General features: G+C 45.5%; 2 protein-coding genes across 5 annotated transcripts in view; one reads left to right on the plus strand and one right to left on the minus strand.

Annotated features, from left to right (window-relative positions):
• Positions 1-3137, plus strand: part of SLC8B1 (solute carrier family 8 member B1) — a 28866-nt gene extending 25729 nt beyond the window's left edge. The window contains exons 14-15 of one of the 2 annotated variants that reach the window (XM_084820447.1): positions 908-972; positions 1834-3137. In XM_084820447.1, coding sequence (XP_084676573.1) covers positions 908-972; positions 1834-2031 — 263 coding nt within the window. In that variant the 3' untranslated portion in view covers positions 2032-3137. Of the gene's footprint in view, positions 1-907; positions 1437-1833 lie in introns of those variants that run through there. The other variant, XM_084820446.1, reaches the window with a different exon arrangement.
• A 4300-nt stretch (positions 3138-7437) lies between these two features.
• Positions 7438-18555, minus strand: part of TPCN1 (two pore segment channel 1) — a 76300-nt gene continuing 65182 nt past the window's right edge. For all 3 annotated transcript variants that reach the window (XM_084820444.1, XM_084820443.1, XM_084820445.1), the window contains 5 exons: positions 17964-18032; positions 17278-17362; positions 15299-15435; positions 14624-14704; positions 7438-10791 (listed from right to left, as the gene is read on the minus strand). In XM_084820444.1, the coding sequence (XP_084676570.1) occupies positions 10669-10791; positions 14624-14704; positions 15299-15435; positions 17278-17362; positions 17964-18032 (495 nt within the window). In that variant the 3' untranslated portion in view covers positions 7438-10668. The remainder of the gene's footprint in view (positions 10792-14623; positions 14705-15298; positions 15436-17277; positions 17363-17963; positions 18033-18555) is intronic.

Here is an 18555-nt window from a genome sequence, read left to right on the forward strand (position 1 = left end):
CGACAGTGGCCAGCCAAATGACTCAGAGAAGCCCCACAAACAGGGCATAAAGCAGAGGTGGGGAACCTTTTTCAGCCTGAGGGCCAATTCCATTTTGGAGACGCTCTTGGGGGCTGCATTTCAGTGGTGGGTGGGGCCAGAGGCAAAGGAGGCAGGGCCACAAATACAAAAGATGCCAGCATATTGTAGCTTAAAGCTCCTACTGCCAGTAAATGAAGCCTTAGGAGAGGGTTCCTTAGATGGCCACGCCACTTTCCCCCAACTACTCATTCGTTTGGTGCTTTTCCGGCTTTTGTGAAGCTGCCCCCATTCTAAAAGGTTGAAATGTCTCTCCTGGGGCTTTGTTGCTGACAATAACAGCTTTAAACTAAAATATGCTGGCATTTTTTACCCCGCCCCTTTTGCCTTCTGCCCTGCCCACCGAGAACTTTTCCAAAATGGGATTTATCCCTCAGGCTTAAAGAAGTTCAACACCCCTGGCTTATATTGTGCAGATAATTGCCATCATCCCCTGAGCCCACACCTGCCTCAGCATGAACCAAGCCCCTATTTTACACCTCTTTCCAGCTGATGGGCCTTGGGGATCCTGTTAAAAAAGAAAATAGTCCACCACCACCACCACCACCCCCGCACTCCCAAAGTCTGCCCGGCCTGATCTTCTTTAAAGCCTGTTGATTTTTGCTCAGTGTCTCAAAACTGCTCCTTGGACTTGCTACAGGGGATGGTTCCGTTCTCAGTGATAAACCGGCTGGCTCAGATAGACTGCCACTCACTTTAATCTGTTCTCGGCCTGGCTTTCCTGTCTGGGTCTCTGGCCTTTGTGTGTGGGCTTGCGGGGGGCGGGGGGCAGCCAGTCACCCTCCCGGATACTCTTCCTGGCAGGTTTGTCTCCTGAACTTGCTTGCAGATATGCTTGTGGGAGTGGGACTTGGCTGCCTGCTGCAGATGACAAGCAGCAAACTAGTCGTCAGGGTACGGTCTCTTGTCTTTGCTGCTGCTGCTGCTGCTGCCGCCGCCTCCGCCTCCGCCTACTCCTCCTCCTCCAGTCCCTTCCACCACCCTGGTTGCCTGGAAAGAGGCAGAGGAGAAGGCAGTGGAAAGTGGAACATCTGGCAGGCACAAATGTTGCTGTCTTGTCCCCGTAAGATATCTGGAAGGGGCTGTAGCTTGGTGATACAACCGCCCTTGCTTTGCATGATGGAGTTCCTAGGTTCAGTCCCTGGCATCTCCTGGGTAGCAGGGGATGGAAAAACACCTTTTTCTGACCCTCATGAGTCACTTCCCGTTTATGTTTTGTGGAGGAAGACTTTTCATATTGTACTTTACATATTGTTTTCATATTCCTTTTTGTTTATTGCTTATTAAGCAATATTATTATATTGCTTGTTGTATTACTTATCTTGCTTCTGTCTTACATTGCTTATATTGCATGATGTTTATATTATATTGCTTCTATCTTATATTGCTTCTATTGCTTGTTGTTTATATTATATTGCTTATATCTTATTGCTTATATTGCTTATTGCTTATATTGCTTATATTATTGCTTATGTTGCTTATTATATTGCTTTTTCGTATCATTTACATATTGTTTTTCATATTACTTTTTTGTACTTCATATTGCACTTTTCCTATTGTTTTTAGTTTATGCCTTTATGATGTTTATTTGTAGTATTATGCAGATTGTGGTTTATATTGACTTTGTTTTTTTCTGTTATATTAATTATGGATTTCTGCGTGCGTGTAAAATCGGTTCGAGACTGCTTTTTGTGGTGGGAAGCGCTACATAAATTAATAAGAATGCTACTTTGCTTTTCCCGTCTCCCTGTGCAGCTGGAATCAGACGGCCTCCTGGTGTGGATCCTGGCTGGGGCACTGGGCCTCAGCCTGGTGTTCTCTTTCCTCTCTGTGCCCGCTCAGTGCTTCCACCTGGGCCAAGGGTACGGCTGCTGCCTTATCGTCTACTATCTGGCGTTCCTGACAGTCGCACTGCTGACAGAGTTCAAGGTGATCCGGCTTTCCTCCTTCTGACGAAAGGTGCCTGTCCTCTCAGACCTCACTTACGTTGCCATGGGATGGTGATGGGGTTGCAAGCCCTCTCTGCTTACTTTAAAGACGGTGCCTTGCAGCATACAGACTGGTGTCACGGGTGAATCCTAAATAAGCCTGACTGTTGTATTTGATTGTTGCCGCCAAAGGAAAGAAGACCAGCACAGATCTCGGAAGGGTAAGCAGAGCCACCGTGGAGTTGATGCAGACTTCGAAAGCATCACAATCCCAGCTGCTTTCAGGCCTCTTGTAATCCAGGGATTGTTGGGCCAAATCGAGGCCTTGGCTCAGATACCTTGAGAAGCGATCAGCCAGTATTAACTTTTCGAAGGGAAGGCATCATTTAGATGTGGAATAGTGAAACTTTTTTAGAAAACATTTTTTGGGGGTGAATTTTACTGGAAGCAGTTTTTAGATCCTGTGTTAACTAGGTTGAAGGTGTGAAGGCACCCATTGCCTCTGATATGTACTTATTTCTTCATTACATTCTTCATTGGTCATTGGGATATAGTTTTAACAAGCAACAGCACGTGAAGCCAAGAGATCATCTATTTTATGTAAAAATCAGATAATTCCCTCTATTTCTGATGTCCATGCTTTGAGTGCCGTTGCTTATTGAGCCCAAGTGGTTCCATCCATGCAAGTGGGAGGTATCAACCTGCTTGGGTAGGAACCCCAAGGTTTGCAGAAGTACAAAAAATCTTTAGGAAAAAAAATCCCAAAGGGGGAAACCAAAACAGACCAGGGAGGACTGCATGTGGTCAGTGGCCCTGAAATGCTGGGGGGGGTGGGGGGGAGGAATGGAAAACTTGATAGAGGGAACGAAATGGAGGCCCTATTTATGTGTGTGCTAAAAATCCATAAAGGATACAGAAGAAAAGATCTCACAAAGCAAAGGGCATCATTCCTTGACTCTGGTAAGCAGGTTTGGTGTTTGGTAGCACTTCAAAACCCTCTTTACCGGAATGGGTTGAAGGATGGTGCCTCGCTCATGCCACTTTCTGCCTCCGGCTTTGTGTATTGTTTCTGGTTTTCCATAAAACCCTTAAGTACTTCAGATGCCTGTCTTTTAAAATTGTTTTATTCTTGATCTGTGTCCCTCTTTTTTCCTCTGCCACAAATGCTGTTGGGCAAGAATTTTTTTACGAATATACAAAGACATTCCTGCAGATGCATTTGGAGGAGTGAGCTGTTTGTGCCCACAACATTCCGGCCTTTGGCAATCTCTTTTTCTTTTCTTTTTTTGAGAAAAAAAAAATACTGGCTGGAGAGTTAGATCTTGTTAATGTTCTCTGCTAATCTATCTCTAACAAACACTGCCTTTTGAGAGCTAAGAGTATAAACATTGAAGCTGCAGGGGCTGAGCATGCATGCACAATGAGGGACCGAGCCGAATGCAGCCCCAACTGGTTGTGCGTTGTGGCGTGCCACATCCTTCTCCAAAAACCTTCCTGGTTTTTTTGCAGCTCCAAGCACGAAGCACAAATGGGAATTCAACCGAGCTCCCAGCCATCCATCACACACGGCTGGTGGTGGCTGTGTTTGGCTTGGTGAGTCATAGGTTGCACAAGCCAGGAGTAGAGCTGACAGACAAGCGCGCTTCGTCAACCTTCTGAGAAGTGGGCAATTTGCTGACTTGCCAAACTGCATGTCAGCGAGAAACGGTTGTCTCCGAGTCAGAGGTGTGACATGGCACTTCTATTCCCCAGTCAGCATCTGACCGCACGTGGCAGGATCTCAAGCGTCTTTGTTGGGCAATAGAAAAGCTAGAACTCTTGCATGCTCTTACTGGTTAACCCACTCAGACAGTTCATCAGGAAGAAGGCACACCAAAAGGCTCTTCCTTGTATGACGGTTCCTCAAAAAGGGCTTGACAGTTTCATGCTGTTGGGCAATTCTGCCCTTAGCAGATGGCTGATCCCAGAATGCTTCGCTCAGATGTGTGGGAAACCTACTAGACTTCTCTCCCTCCCCACCTTTCTCCTTCCTTCCCCCCCACTCTCTCTGACACCCACACACTCACACTTGCCACTCCCTACCCCGGTGCTGGGATGTCTCATACGCACTGAGAAGGTTCACACACTCACCACAACCCACCATGGCTTATTTAAGCCGCAGTGCGTGCCGTTGGCCATTTTGAATGTTCAGCCCCCAGCAGGGAGTTCCCATGGTTTGGTGAGTCATCCTAATTCTGCTGGCCGGAGTTGTTGGAGGGGGAAACAACCCTCAAATAACCCTACAGCCACGGTGAGCTGCAGTAATCGTGCGAACCAACCCGGTAACAGAATGGCAGCTGTGGAGAATTGCCCCAGGGTTCAAGTTGGTAGTTCTTTGGTGGAGAACCATAGAGGGAAAGCGCTTTCACTCCTGGGCTTGAGAGCTGTTTACAAGTCCACTGTGTAACACAGGCAGAATAAAATACATAAATAGCAAGATCCATCTAGCTGAATCAGGATGGGGCAGGAATATGTGCCCTGTGTGTGTGTTTACTCAAGCTTAAGTCCCTCATTCAATGACATTTACTCCCTAACAAGTGTGTTTAGGAGTGCAGTCTTAGAATATTAATTTCCAATTTCTACAAAGCCTTCTCTGTAGCATTATTTGTTTTAAACACCGCTAACTGGAAGCATTAAATGAACCTGTGTTGGGAAGAATTTCTCAGAGGCATCACCCCTTATTTATTCCCTGCATGCACGCACATACGAACTGCAAATTTGATTACACGCTGAACGCTTTTTAAAAATTCAAAAAATTACATAAAATACCAATACAGTAAGGTTTTTGTTTGGTTGGTTAAGCATCCCAAGTTCACATTGAGGCCCTAACTAAAGGCACATCTGATGGACAGGAGGAAACGAAAGGTGCATTTGGACCCCTTGGCGCCAGTATCACTTAGCGATTAGGTTACACTGGTCGCTGCTCTGCCTTAGAATCAGCTGGATGGCAGCTGTGGGGATCAGCCAACCTTTCAGCCCAGGGGCCCAAATTCCATTTCAGAGCAGTTCTTGGGGGGCTGTGTTCCAGTGGTGGGTGGGACTGAAGGAAAAAGGTGGGGCAAAAAACTAGCAGTTTAACTTGCTTTGTGCCTTGGATAACTCCATTAGAGTTCTGACTGAAACCCAGAGCAGATGTACCACCCCAGTGATATGGGAGCCACAAGCCTCCACTGCTTGGAAGCTTATTCCGGGAGGGGGTGGCTCAGTGAGATCAGAAATCGTAGGTGAGCTTCTCTGAAAGCTTGGCCCATGCCCACCATGGTCGGTTTTCCTTAGTAATGTCTTGAGTGGCGGAGGAGCATTGGGCGTGGTCTAAAGCAGACCCGACGTGGGGTGATGAGACCCCCCAAAGTCTGGTCAGGACACTACAAAGACTGAAGGGCTCTGGCTGCAGTGTGTGGGATTCCCCAGCAAACATGAGTGTGCAAAGACTTGCTGGCATGTTGGAATTTTGAAGTCCACTGGCATTCACAGATGGAAAGCAGGCTTAAGGAACCCTTTCCGCTCAGACGTTTCGGTTTTCTGTCTTCAATGGAAACTTTTCTGTTCACAGATGGAAAGCAGCCTTAAGGAACTCTTTCTGTTCAGACATTTAGGTTTTGTACCTTCAGTGGAACCCTTTCTGTCCACTGTTGTAGGGCCATGAGCATTTAGGCTTTCTACCTTCAATGGAACCCTTTCCGTTCACAGATGTTCTCCCAAGGAATCCTTCCGTGTCTGGGTGAACCATATGTAGAATGTCATATATAACAGTTGCCCAGAAGCAAGGCCTCTACACGTGGTTGGCTCCTGCTTTGAGGGGAGTCTTGCCAAAGTGCCTTCCGGTGAGCCTCCCAAGGAGCCTGGCTGAGGGACTTACCTGTTGGCAGCAGCGGGAGGCCATTTTGATTTCCCACAGTGCCCCGAACGTAGCATGGTTCTGGGGAATTTGTGGGAAATGAAACAGCTAGAGGTAAAATGGTGGTAAAAAGCTAGAGGGCACTTTTTCCATTTGTGAAATGGTGAAAAGATGGTAAACTTGTGTTACATGCCATCTGTCCTTGTCTCCACTAACCATAACGGCACCTAAGAGGTGTAGGTGAACGAACTGTTGCGTTTGGTTGTCTCCGCTTCAGATCTTTTCTCATCTGTATAGTGAAGTGTAGCTTTGGACAAGTTTTATCTCTATTTAATAATCTACCTCAGAAAGATAAAATGCGACATAGCCCTTGGTTTAGGGGGGAAATCTAAATAATAATGGACATAAGATTTTATAGGGCTAATCAGCGATTCAAGATGCTGGGTTTGTTTTATTGCACAAATGCTTGACATTTTTGTTCTTCCCCCCAACCATAAGAACGCTGTGTTTCATGAAACTCCTTGGAAAACTGGTTGTAAAAATAGCTGCTTTCCATGAATTCTTTGTGCTGGGGTGGGAGGGAGAGATTAGGGTTATTAACTGGCCAAGAATTGCTGGAAGTCACTTTTGGACTATGAACCTAAACTGCTGTGAGCTGTTTGTATTGCTAAAATCCATGTCTGCCTTAGTCTCTCCCTCTCTAGGTTTTTCGAAGGGAAGGGTACGGTCCTCATGAAGTAGCAGCCCGTGGGTTTTGAAAGTTAGTTTCTTAAAAATATTTTCTAAGGAAGCTTGAAGAGCCTTAAACTATGTGTAGAGCACTTACACCAAGTGCCAGTATTTATGTAGTACCTCCTGTGCCCCCTTGCAGTAAAACCCTTTCCCCTTCTCTGAGCACAGCATAACATTTGGTATGTTAATAAAGGCAAAATAAAAATATATTGTCCTCAATTCTATACAGTTGGGTGTGGAAGAGCATGCATCTGAGTGTGTTTGCTTTACGTGTTTCAGTTCAGGGACAACTCAAAATTCCTAAGCTAAGGAGCAGAGTTGTAACATTTCCAGACATTTTGAGGCCATGAAAAAACCTGAAATTTCGCAAAAAACCTGAAAATTAAGCAATACTTTTTTTTAGCGATCTTTACGAATTTAAAGTCAACATTGTTGTTTTAAGACAGCCTTTCTCAACCTAGTGCCCTCCAGATATTTTGGACTTCAGCCCCCACCAGCTTCAAGCAGCATGGCCAATGGTCAGGAATCCTTGGCTTTGTAGTCCAAAACAGCCGGAGGGCACCAGGTTGGGACGGCTGCCTTAGGAACATAAAGCAGCCTTTCTGTTCCTAAAGTTATTTTATGTATAACTTGGTTTGCTTATAAAATTATATTTTAAAATTTTAAAAAATAAACTCAGTAAATTCATAATTACTGTCAGAATAAGTTGGGAAACTGAGCATAGATGTCTATTAGTAAAATATACTTTAGATCAATATTTTTAATCAGGAATGAAAGAAATAATGCTGGGAATCTTACAGAGAGGATTCAAACAAACATTTTCCGCCATGGCTTTATTATTTCCAGACATTTTACATCACTAGTCTTTCTATAGAAGTGTTCTTATTACGCAGGTTTTAGAAAATTGGGGAGGGGGAGATTAAAGGCTAGGTAACTATATATAAATACTTTGTCTTAAATTCTAAAGGAAAATATTTCATAATCCAAAGCTGTTCCATTTTCCAGAAGAAGAAAAAACCAAAAATGGTCCTTGGAAAAAACTGGGTTTTCCCTTTTTTTCTGGGCTGTCACATCTGTGCTGAGGAAGGTGTTAAGTCAGCATTCAGCAAGGGGATTATACAGGTAGAACACCTAACTTTAAGAGTTGCTTCAATACTTTACCATAATTCCTACCTGGAAAGAGCATTTGCATACAAGAAGTGTACAAACCATATTCAGAGTGTCACGTATGACCGCTGCACGTTCATCTTTTTTCCACATACAAAGTGCCTAAATAAGGCTAGGCACTGTCCATAAGCATACAATCCAAAAGTAAAGACAAATACATTAGGGAAGGAAAATAAAAGGCAACTAGGAAAAGCCAAAGGGAAATTTAAGTACCTTAAAGGGGAGCTTGAATATAAATAGGGAGGAAAAGTCCGCTATCACATAGGAAGGGGAAAGGAATGCAGACCGTGATTTCTCCATGTGTCTCCAAGTGCTGAAATATACGGCATATGAAATTGTAAAACATGAAGATCTGCACATGGTTTGCAAACTTCTCTGAACAGAAGCACTCTCCGTAAAGGAAATGGTCCGTTCCTCACCACCATCAACAGCTGCTATTTCTTTTTCTTTTAAAAACGATGAAAATAAAATGCAGAAAGCAAAGAAGATAATGCTGAAAAAGGTTTATTACATGTGCCTGGAAACATCTATATAATACCGTTTCAGACGACATTACAATTGCCATACAAACTCCCAGCATACGAAACCCTCCGAAGTGTTTCGTCCTTACAAGTGATTGTCTTTGGAGTTAAGTAAGAGTGCTGAAGGAAGCTAAGGAGAGGACAGTTAGAAAGGGGATGCCCCATACTCTTGAGGTTTAGTTTCCTTCCAGCCTGCAAAATGTCTGGAAGAAAGTAGCTTCTGGAATTATTACTAGCTTATTTAGATAATATATATATTTAAAAACAACAACCCCAAAAGATACAGTGCAAATTGAAGGTCAGTTCAATTCATTAGCAATGCAGCCAAAGAAGCGGGTATCGACTCCAGACCATACAGTGATACTCTACAGTGCGTGTGTGTATTCCTAAAAGCTGCTGCTGCTGCTCTCTGTCAAGTTTCTAACGCCATTTATGCTTTATAGAGTGAGGTCTGAAATGATTCAGCTGTTAGGAAAAAAAAACACCCTGTAAGAACAGACTTCCCAAGTCTGCAAATTCTAGTCAGCTGGCCCAGGATAAGCTATGCACAGGTTTGCTCCTTTGACTAAGTAGTGGTCTGAAAAGTGATGAGGCAGGAGCTTCCATTTCACCATGCTGAGGTCAGGATTCATTTTTTTTTTATCAACAAATAGTTACAAACATCAAAGACAGGGTGGGTGAGAGGCCCACGAGGGGTTTGGGGTTTCCCCCACAGAGGTTGCACCACTGCCCTAACTAGAATTCTCCTCCATCTTACATGCCTTTGTATGTAAATCCACTCCTTCCGAAAGGAAGGTAGAAGCTGTCTGGGATTTCAGCAGTTCCCCTGAGCCAGGTAGTGTGAGACAAGCATCTTGTTCTGCCACTAATATTTATTTGCAGGTAGTATCTCTCCTGACCACCTTATTGAGAGCTCCCATTCTTTTTAGGGACAAATCAGTTCATGGGTGATCCTGATTACAAACAAACACAGTACATTCTGGTTCACTTATAGTGATAGCATACCCCAAGCCTAGCCCGTTCTCAGATTTGCTCAGAGTAAGCCGAGCTATTCCCCTCCAAAATTAGGAAATAGCTGGAGTTTAAATTGGGCAGATCCTGAACTCCCTCCCATCTATCTATCTAGCTTGCCAAAGGCAAGTATGTATATTTTCCCCTTACCAGCTGGTGCTCGCTTTGCAGGAGCTATAAGGAAACATTTCCCAGCGCTCTTGTGTTTTTGCCATAATAGTGTGGAGGGGAGGGGAGATTTCTATCTTTCCTGCTTAAATGTAACAGGCTAAGCGGGTAGGTAGAAGGAGTGGATTTCTTTTGCAGCTCAGATTAAGAGCAGAGCCAGTGACGAACTCGGGGACATGGCACTGATCTCGTATCTGAAGCAAGCGTTGCAGGTTGCCAAGGTTCATATTCCAAACCAAAAAGAATAATGAAGCCTGGCCACATCGCCATGCGCTTCTTACTTGCCCTTGTTGTGAGGAGGGTTGTCAGAAAGAGCCCAAGGCTCATAACGAGTTGAGATTTCTCTGCAGAAAGTAACCAATGATTGGGCCCAAAATGGACTCCTGTGCAGTGTCTGCAAGATGACAACATTATAGTTTCTTCCATCAAAGAGTTATTGCTTTAATACAGACCTAAGGCCAGGGCTGCTTCATCAACAGCACACACCCCTCTGCTGGCCGCTGCATTAAATTCCTCCCTGGAGGAGATTCTGAAGTTGAACAGAACTTTCCAGGTTCCAGTAAGTTAAGAGTCATTACACCTAACAGGAAACAACTCTGGTCCGGATGGGCAGGAGGGAGTGTTACACAGCCATGGCATCTTACTGAACCGAGAGCTCATTTTCTTTAAGGAGATGTTGAAGGCCAAGCTGGCCCCCCATGGCCTGTTACAACTGGACTGCCTTGTTACATTTATGTAAAGACCGGCGAACAGTGGATGCAAATGCTAACTGTCTTTACAGGATGGTGATGAACTCCTAAGACAGCAGGAGTCCGGCTGTAACCATACTGTAGCTGACTACTCCATCCGGTAGATTATGGGGAGAGAGCAAAGTGAAAACGCCCAGCTTGTACTAGACAAATGCCAGAAGTGTAGATTACGGCTACACTGCTTGAGAAACTCCCTTCCATAGGGCCTAGGCTGCAAGGCAGGACTTGGGACATGCCTTGGAGACCCCCTGGCCTAGCACACCTGACAGGCTCTAGTGTAGCAGCGGGGCTTTGTAAAACGAGGGCCAAACCTCTCATTCGAAAGAACTCCGGGCGGCCTGCCGGGCTACACTAGCATTAACACATACACTGCAAAGTTAAGTAAGGGGAGGTGGGTAATGCATAGGAAGAGAAGGAGCAGCGAGTGTTAGCTGGGCCTAGATAACGGTCTGGGAGCGCTGTCGAAGGCCCGGAGGCTGCAAAGGTTGGCCAAGTAGCTCATCGTCTTCCTGCCAGGGTCGCTGCCTTTCTTCTTTCCTGGAGTGCTCTTCGTACCATTCCTGCACAAAGAGACAAGTGTGATCATTTTGTTTTCCCACAGCCCATCAAAGCAGCAGCAACATTTGCAAAGGGCCCCCCTGCCACGGAAGAGTAGTGGCAGCAGGAACAATTGGTAGCCACGGAAGGACCTTTCAAAGGAACCAGGAGTTGCAGCATTGCCATGTTTGACTGGCGCACTAAGCCAGAATTCTAGAATTCTACTCCATTGCTCCAACTGCGAGCAGAAAGGGTTTTTGTCTGTGGTCTGTTCATTCTCAGGTGTGAACCAAGAACTCTAGGTTGTCTTTCCTGAGATAAGCCAGAATCCTAAGCTATGGTTTGTTCCTGGTTCGCACATCACAACAAACCACAGACAAAAAGTCCATGGCTTGCTTTAGAAGCCAGAATTCTTTAGAAGGGCTTAGCATTATGTATTGAACCAGATCAATAGCACTGGTTGAATCCCAAATTGACAGCAGCGGATATTCCAGATCTGTTCCCACCAGGGCATTATCAACTGCCTGTAAATCTGCGCGCGTTACTGTGAACCATTATGGCTGAAAAGAAGTACAAAAAAATGTAAAATGTAAAAATAAAATCTAGCTGCTGTAACACAACAGGGCTCTCCTGTTTTCTGTGAAACCCAAGAGAGGTGAGCTCCCAGAAAATTGTTTTGCAGACGGCACACGGAGCAGGAATTGCTGACCAGCAAGGGTTCACAAGGGGGTATGATGACTCCATAGCGTGTGCGGTTGCCCCATGCAGAGCTGGGGAATAGCCATGTCTCTTTAAATCTCCCGATACAGCAGGAGATCAAGGCAAGCTGTGGCTTCACCTGCACATTCCGTCCCTGCCGCAATTGATCAGGGCTCCAGGTACACCCTATAGCAAGATGGGGAGGAAATAGAAGGATAAGCTGCAGTTGTCATATAACCTGCTACAGTGGGGCTGTTCACACAACATGCTGACCCACGCTAAGTGGTTGAATGCGGGTTGTTGTTGAACTGTGTGTTGTTTGTTGAACTGTGGGTTAACGTATTGTCTGAACCCAGGACATTTTCTGCAGGGTGGCTTGTTAACCATGCAGAGTGCCTCATTAACCACCCTGAACAACCTAACAACAAACCATGGATTCTCAAGGTGGCTTGTTTGAGAAAAATAAACCACACTGCATGGTTAACAAGCCAACAACAACCCAGACTCAACCACTGAACGTGGGTTAGTGTATTGTGTGAACCCAGGGCGTTTTCCGCAGGGTGGCTTGTTAGCCGTGCAGTGTGGCTTGTTAACCACCCTGAACAACCCAACAACAAACCATGGATTCTCAAGGTGGCTTGTTTGAGAAAAATAAACCACACTGCATGGTTAACAAGCCAACAACAACCCAGACTCAACCACTGAACGTGGGTTAGTGTATTGTGTGAACCCAGGGCGTTTTCCGCAGGGTGGCTTGTTAGCCGTGCAGTGTGGCTTGTTAACCACCCTGAACAACCCAACAACAAACCATGCATTCTCAAGGTGGCTTGTTTGAGAAAAATAAGCCACACTGCATGGTTAACAAGCCAGCCTGTGGTAAATGACCTGGGTTCGGACAACACGCTAACCCACGGTTCAACAACAACCCACACTCAACCGCTGAATGTGCGTTAGTGTGTTGCACGAACCCGGTTACTGGAAGATTTAAAGGCATATGACTATTCTCTGGCTTTGAATCAGCAACACTAATGGTGAAGCCATATTTGGAATGCTGTGTGCAGTTCTGGTTGTCTCGTCTCAAAAAGGATATCGTATATAGATGGGAAAAAGTACAGAAGAGGGCAGCCAAAATGATTAGGAAGAAAGGCTAAAGTATTTTGGACCTCTTTGTTAGGGGAGGGGGGAGTCAACTAAGCAGAGGGACATGATTGGGGTTTACGCATCATGGGAGGGAAAGTTTTTCTTACACTTTTCTTACCACAGGTCATCCAGTTAAATTGTTATGACATAAATTCAGGACAGTTAGTTAGTTATTTCATTTCTATACTGCCCAATAGCCGAAGCTCTCTGGGTGGTTCACAAAAATTAAAACCAAACGGCACATAATAAAACAATTTAAAATATATAGAACATTAAAACCACAATATAACAATATTGTTATATAACAATATTGTCGTTCAGTCGTGTCCGACTCTTTGTGACCCCATGGACCATAGCACGCCAGGCCTTCCTGTCCTGCGCTCTCTCCCGGAGTGTGCTCAAGTCCATATTCATTGCATCGGTGATGCTATCTAGCCATCTCATCCTCTGCCGTCCCCTTCTCCTTTGGCCTTCAATCTTTCTCAGCATCAGGGTCTTTTCCAGGGAGTTTTCTCTTTGCATTAGGTGGCCAAAATATTTGAGCTTCAGCTTCAGTATCTGTCCTTCCAATGAGCACTCAGGGTTGATTTCCTTTAGGATGGACTGATTTGACCTCCTTGCAGTCCAGGGGAGGTATCTGGCTGGTCAATGCTGAAAGCAGGGTGATGGAGCAGAGGGACTTAGGTCTGATCCAGCAGGGCTCTTCTTAGGACCACTTCAAACATCCCAGACCAAGAAGGCAAGGAAAGAGGTTCGTTGTCCTTCCTGGCAGCATTCAGGTGCTCACGGCATGCAGCCCCTTGGGTTGATGTCTGGGGGTAATGTATGCCTTGGGAACAGCCATTTCTGCAGCTGTAGCGAATACTGTGTGTGTACATGAAGAAGCTTCCTAGCAACACCCACTCCATATGAAAAACAGTTCAACCTGTACATTTGTAACATGCCCTGGTTCAAACCCAAATGAGGCAGAAAATTGGGGTGGGGGGGGGGGAGAAAAAGAGAGAAAAAATGGCTACATTTCCCACTACTTTTTTACATGAGTGGCCCTCACTTTAGTATCCATACGAGAAGCAACTGCAGCTTTGGCTTCTACTTTCAACACATCAAAGAGGCGTCATGAAGTGTAATTATCTGTAATTCTTCTCTTGGGGCTGAAAAGGCTGGTAACACTAAGGGGCAGAGGGAGGGCCACACAGGGCAAGTCTTTGGGGTGCCTTTAGGGCTTGGTAACAGGATGTGGAAGAAGGCCTCTGACTAAGAGTGCAGCAGGCAGGCAGACTCATGCGGGAAAAGGCAGGCCTTGACATTTCGTGGTCCCAAGCCATTTAGGACCTTTTTGGCAATAATCAGCACTTCAAATGGTGCCTGGAAATGAACCAGCAGCCCGTGCAGATTAGCCTAAACTGAGTTATATGCCCTGAAAACCAGTAGTGGACAGCACTCTTCTGGCTTCCCCTGCCATGTCCGTACATAATGACCTGGTTTGAACGTAACAACAACCCAGAGTACAGGTTGAGCGTGGGTTATTGCTGAATCATGGGTTGTCGTTATGTGCAAACCCTGCAAATGTTAATTACGAACAACCCAGAGTTCATAACCCAACAACAACCCGTGGGTTCTCTTCCTGGGTTGTTCATGGTTAACCATCCGTAGATAAAACCGCAGTGCATGGTTTGCATGTAACAACAACCCACAATTCAACCCACAGTCTGGGTTGCCGTTATGGGTGAACCAGGCCAATGTCTGCTAGCTTGGGATGCATGGATCTGTCTAACTCATTCGCCCTGACCAAGAGCTCATGTTTTGTCTCCCACTGCCCAATCAAAAGAAAAAGCAAAGCTCATTCTTACTAAAACCTCTTAAGGGTTAGGACAGGTAGAGCTGCCAGTCCCTAGTTCCCTACACACTGCTGCTCAGTTCTGTAGGATTGGCAGTACCTCCGAGAACATCACCACATCCACCAAGGTCCAGGGAGCATCATGCTAACTAGGATGCTTGCAGCTTCACATGGCCTACCTGTATCTCTTCCTCGTACATTTTCATACTCAAATCACTTTTGGTCCTTGATCTCCGCCCCAGGAACAGCATGGATGTTTGCTAAAGCAAGAGAAGGCAGACAATAAGAGGAAGGGAGGAGGAAACTGCCTCTGAGCAATGCCAGAGGTGAGGAATAACTAACACACGTGCTGTTAGGGGAGCACAAGGACCCCGGCATCTGCCGACAGGCCTTCCAACGGATGGGCTGGCTTTGGCTTTCTGGCAAGGTGCCATTTCTGGCTACTGGACTCTGCAGATCAAATGGGTCAATATCTACATGGTTGCTTTCCTATGCCGGTGTGTATGTGGGTAGAAACTGTATATTGTTATATTGTCATACACACACATTTATTCTGTCACTGCAGGAATAACAGGAACCTGCTCCCAGTTTTGGCTTCCCGGTGTGTGTACTTATGACTTCCCCCCCTCCAACACCTGGGCAGGAACAAGGTCATATGTGAAGCAACAAAAATCTGCTTTAGAATGCCGTCCTTTCAGGATGAGTGGTCACACGGGGATAACCTTTGACATCCACAAAAATGATTTAATCTATCATCCTGTAGGACACCAGCCATCCTGAGCAAAGGGGGGAGACAAAGATTACTTGGAAAAGCATGAGCAGAAGATGCTAGAGCCCCAGTCGCCATTACTCACCCAGTGCCGATCCATCTGGGAAACGACCTTGAGCAGCTGGCTGGCAGCTGCGGCACTGCAGTTCCTCCCATACAGCTCTGCTACGGCTGTAATTTCTTCCTTGGAGATTTCCCTCTCCAATACAATGCCACTGTCTTCTGTAGAGGAGAAAGGCAAGGACAAGGCTTGCTACTGGACAGTGGCAGGGGAAACAGGCAGCTGAGGGGTACAGATCCCATATAGTTCATAAAAAATACAGACAGGGTTGGAGGCAAGGCTGTACACAACAGGAGCTAGGCCTGGCCTACCAAAAAGGCAAAAGGATTAGCAGCACCGTCCACAAAATAAAAGGGAACTGTGATGCAACTACGTCATTTTTGGCCTCTAGATCTGGACTGCCAGAATGGAGCAAAATGTTGTGATGGTATTTGCTGTTCAAAGCCCCCACTCCAATACTTCTGTGGCTACAATCCCATGCCCCATTTATTCATGGCAGTGTAGAGATTAAATGTGGAATGCAGTTGATAAAGATAAAATTCCCTTCCAGATAATATTCAGTCTCCAATCACAGGAGAGCAAGACGAAGTGTGTTTCTATTAATCTGACAGAGCTCAAGGAGTCACAAAGGGCTCCAGAAGGAAGGAAGGAAGGAAGGACAGACAATTTACATTTCTCATTATTAGATTTTGGAGCAAAGATGGGCATTGTGAATCTTGGAACTGTACCTACGCCCTTAACAGGGCATGCACTGGATATTAGAGGAAGAAAAATGTGGTTGATGTGTACACATTCCTTAAGTTACATGCAGTTCTTTGCTTGATAGCTATAGTCAGCATGGGTGAAAATATGAAGCTCCCTTCTATTAATCCTGAGCATTGGTCCATCGAACCCAGTACTGTCTACACCAGGGGTGGGGAACCAGATGTTGTTAGGCTCCAACTCCTGTCAGCCGCAGCCAGCATGGCCAATGGTCAGGGATGATGGAAACTGTAGTCCTGGTCTAAGCTTGAGAGCTGCTGCCAGTCAAGGTCTCAAGAGGGATGTCTTTCCTAGCTCTGGTGACAAAGAATCTCATGATACCTTAAAGACTAGCAGGTTTATTTGGCATAAGCTTTTGTGGACAGTGGTCCATTTCATCAGATGCAATTAACACATGTAGCGTGATGAAAAAAAACACCTTTATCCCGATTCACAGAAGATAGCATTAAACTTCTTCTGACGAATTGTAATTTGGTGGTCTACATGTGTTAATTGGCTTTCCCAGTGCCAGGAAGTTTGTGTCATCAGCGACAACTATGGTGTGAATGGCTGCATGCTGTTAATAATGTGATTGTCAGTGTTTGCACTTTCTGCATTGCACTGCATTCCCCTTTGATTTTAGTGGGCTTGGGTTAACCCATGGCTTGTTTTAGGGTTGTGCGAGGGTTGTTGAACCCTCACACAATCCACCCCCGCCGGGATCAGAAGATACGACAAACTGCAGTCATGGCTTGAATATTCAAAAGACACCCAGCATATGCCACAACCCATCGTGACTTAAATAAGCCACGGTGCACTGCAGTGATCATGTGACCCAGGTCACTGTTTACAATGGCCCTCCCTCAACCACAGGTATGTGTACCTATAACACATGCATTGGATTGTCCACGAAAGCTTCTGCCAGAATAAATCTGTTAGTCTTTAAGGTCCTGCAAGATTTTTCGTTGTTTTTGCTGCAACAGACTAACAAGGTTGCCTACCCCTCTGAAAATATTTCCAGCCCTGCTATTTAACTACATTAAACTGGGGATCAAACCTGGAAGCTTCTGCATGAAAAACATGTTCTACAGCCCTTCCTTTGGGTGCAGGAAACTTGCTATTCACATTCCAGAAGTTGCATTCTCAGACTGCAACCATGGAAGCTGTTATCAGAAACCAGACTCATCATATTCTACCCTCTTCTCCCACGTGGGATCAGAATGACACACTACTGCAGCGGGTTGCAAACGTGACTCACGGACCTTCCGAATCTCGGTTCTTCCGGGTGTAGTTCATGCGGAACACAAATGCCTCCAATATAAAGGCTACAATTATTGTCATCACCACCTGGGAAGGAGGAAAGGATAGGGGGAAAAGGTTAGTGGCCCAATCCCAAAGTTCAGCCTTCCCCAACTTGGTGCCCTCGACACGTGTTGGACTACAACTCACATCATTCTCAGACAGCAGGGCCTATCTGGAAGGCACTAGGTTGGAAAAGCTGTGGAATTTTACTGCTTTAATCAAACTGACTTTTGGCGGCCAGAGATAGGGTAAAACAAGGGCTAAATTATCAGTATTTGGGGATTTATGGATTCATAAAGCTTTTCCCAGCCTGGTGCCCCTGAGATGTGCTGGACTGCAACTCCCATCATTCCTGGAATGGCAGCTCAGCACATCTGGAGGGCACCAGGTTGGGGAAGGGTGGATTAGCATATTGTTACCCACCCCAAACTCTTAAATAAATCAAATATAAAGAAAGACTGGGGCAGAAGAGCCAACAGAAAATGACAGAACTAGCAGAAGTATGCAGACAGGAACAACGGCAATGTTCATTAAGCTGCGTTGCAGAATTCTTTTATTATCTGCTGCCTAAAGACGCACGCGCACACACACATGCAGTAGTCACAAAACTGCTTTACAAAACATCCTGCTTGGAGACTTCCCTTACCATGGTCACAATATAGAAAATCATGAAGTAAAGGCGGCTCCAGTGAGAAGTCTCTGATGTCACCCCTTCCTGAGAAGGCAAGGAAAAGGTTTGGGGGCATGCAAAAACAAACAAAAAACCTCCAGAAAAAAATACATTTATAAACAGCCTGAGGGGGGTCAGTAGAGAATAAAGTTCAAAGCTGAATCTAGCATCTATTTGATCCCTTAGAGAAGAAGCCCTTCATTCATCCTCATTTTACTCTATAGAATTATATGGAGAACAGCCAGTTATCCAAAGTGATACTGGTGCAAGAATCTAGGTGAACAAAGGCACCTGCAGTATGAAACCATAACTCTCATGTGAAGGGTGAAAACCACAGCAGAGTACTTGCTTTGCATGCAATAGGGCCCAGGTTCAATCCTCAGTAACGCCAGTTTTTTGTTTTGTTTCTTAAAAAGAAGAAATAGCGGGATATCTGCCCAAAATCCCGGAGAGCCACTGCCAATCAGAGCAGACAAAATGAGGCTAGAGGGACAAACAACCTGACCTCATATATGGCGGCACGCTGCGTTCCTAAGGCTATGAGTAGTACCAACCATGCTCCACAGCT

This window comes from Heloderma suspectum, chromosome 13 (assembly GCF_057233095.1).
Source record: "Heloderma suspectum isolate Gila_16-S chromosome 13, 16-S_ref, whole genome shotgun sequence".
NCBI classification, from domain to species: Eukaryota; Metazoa; Chordata; class Lepidosauria; order Squamata; family Helodermatidae; genus Heloderma; species Heloderma suspectum.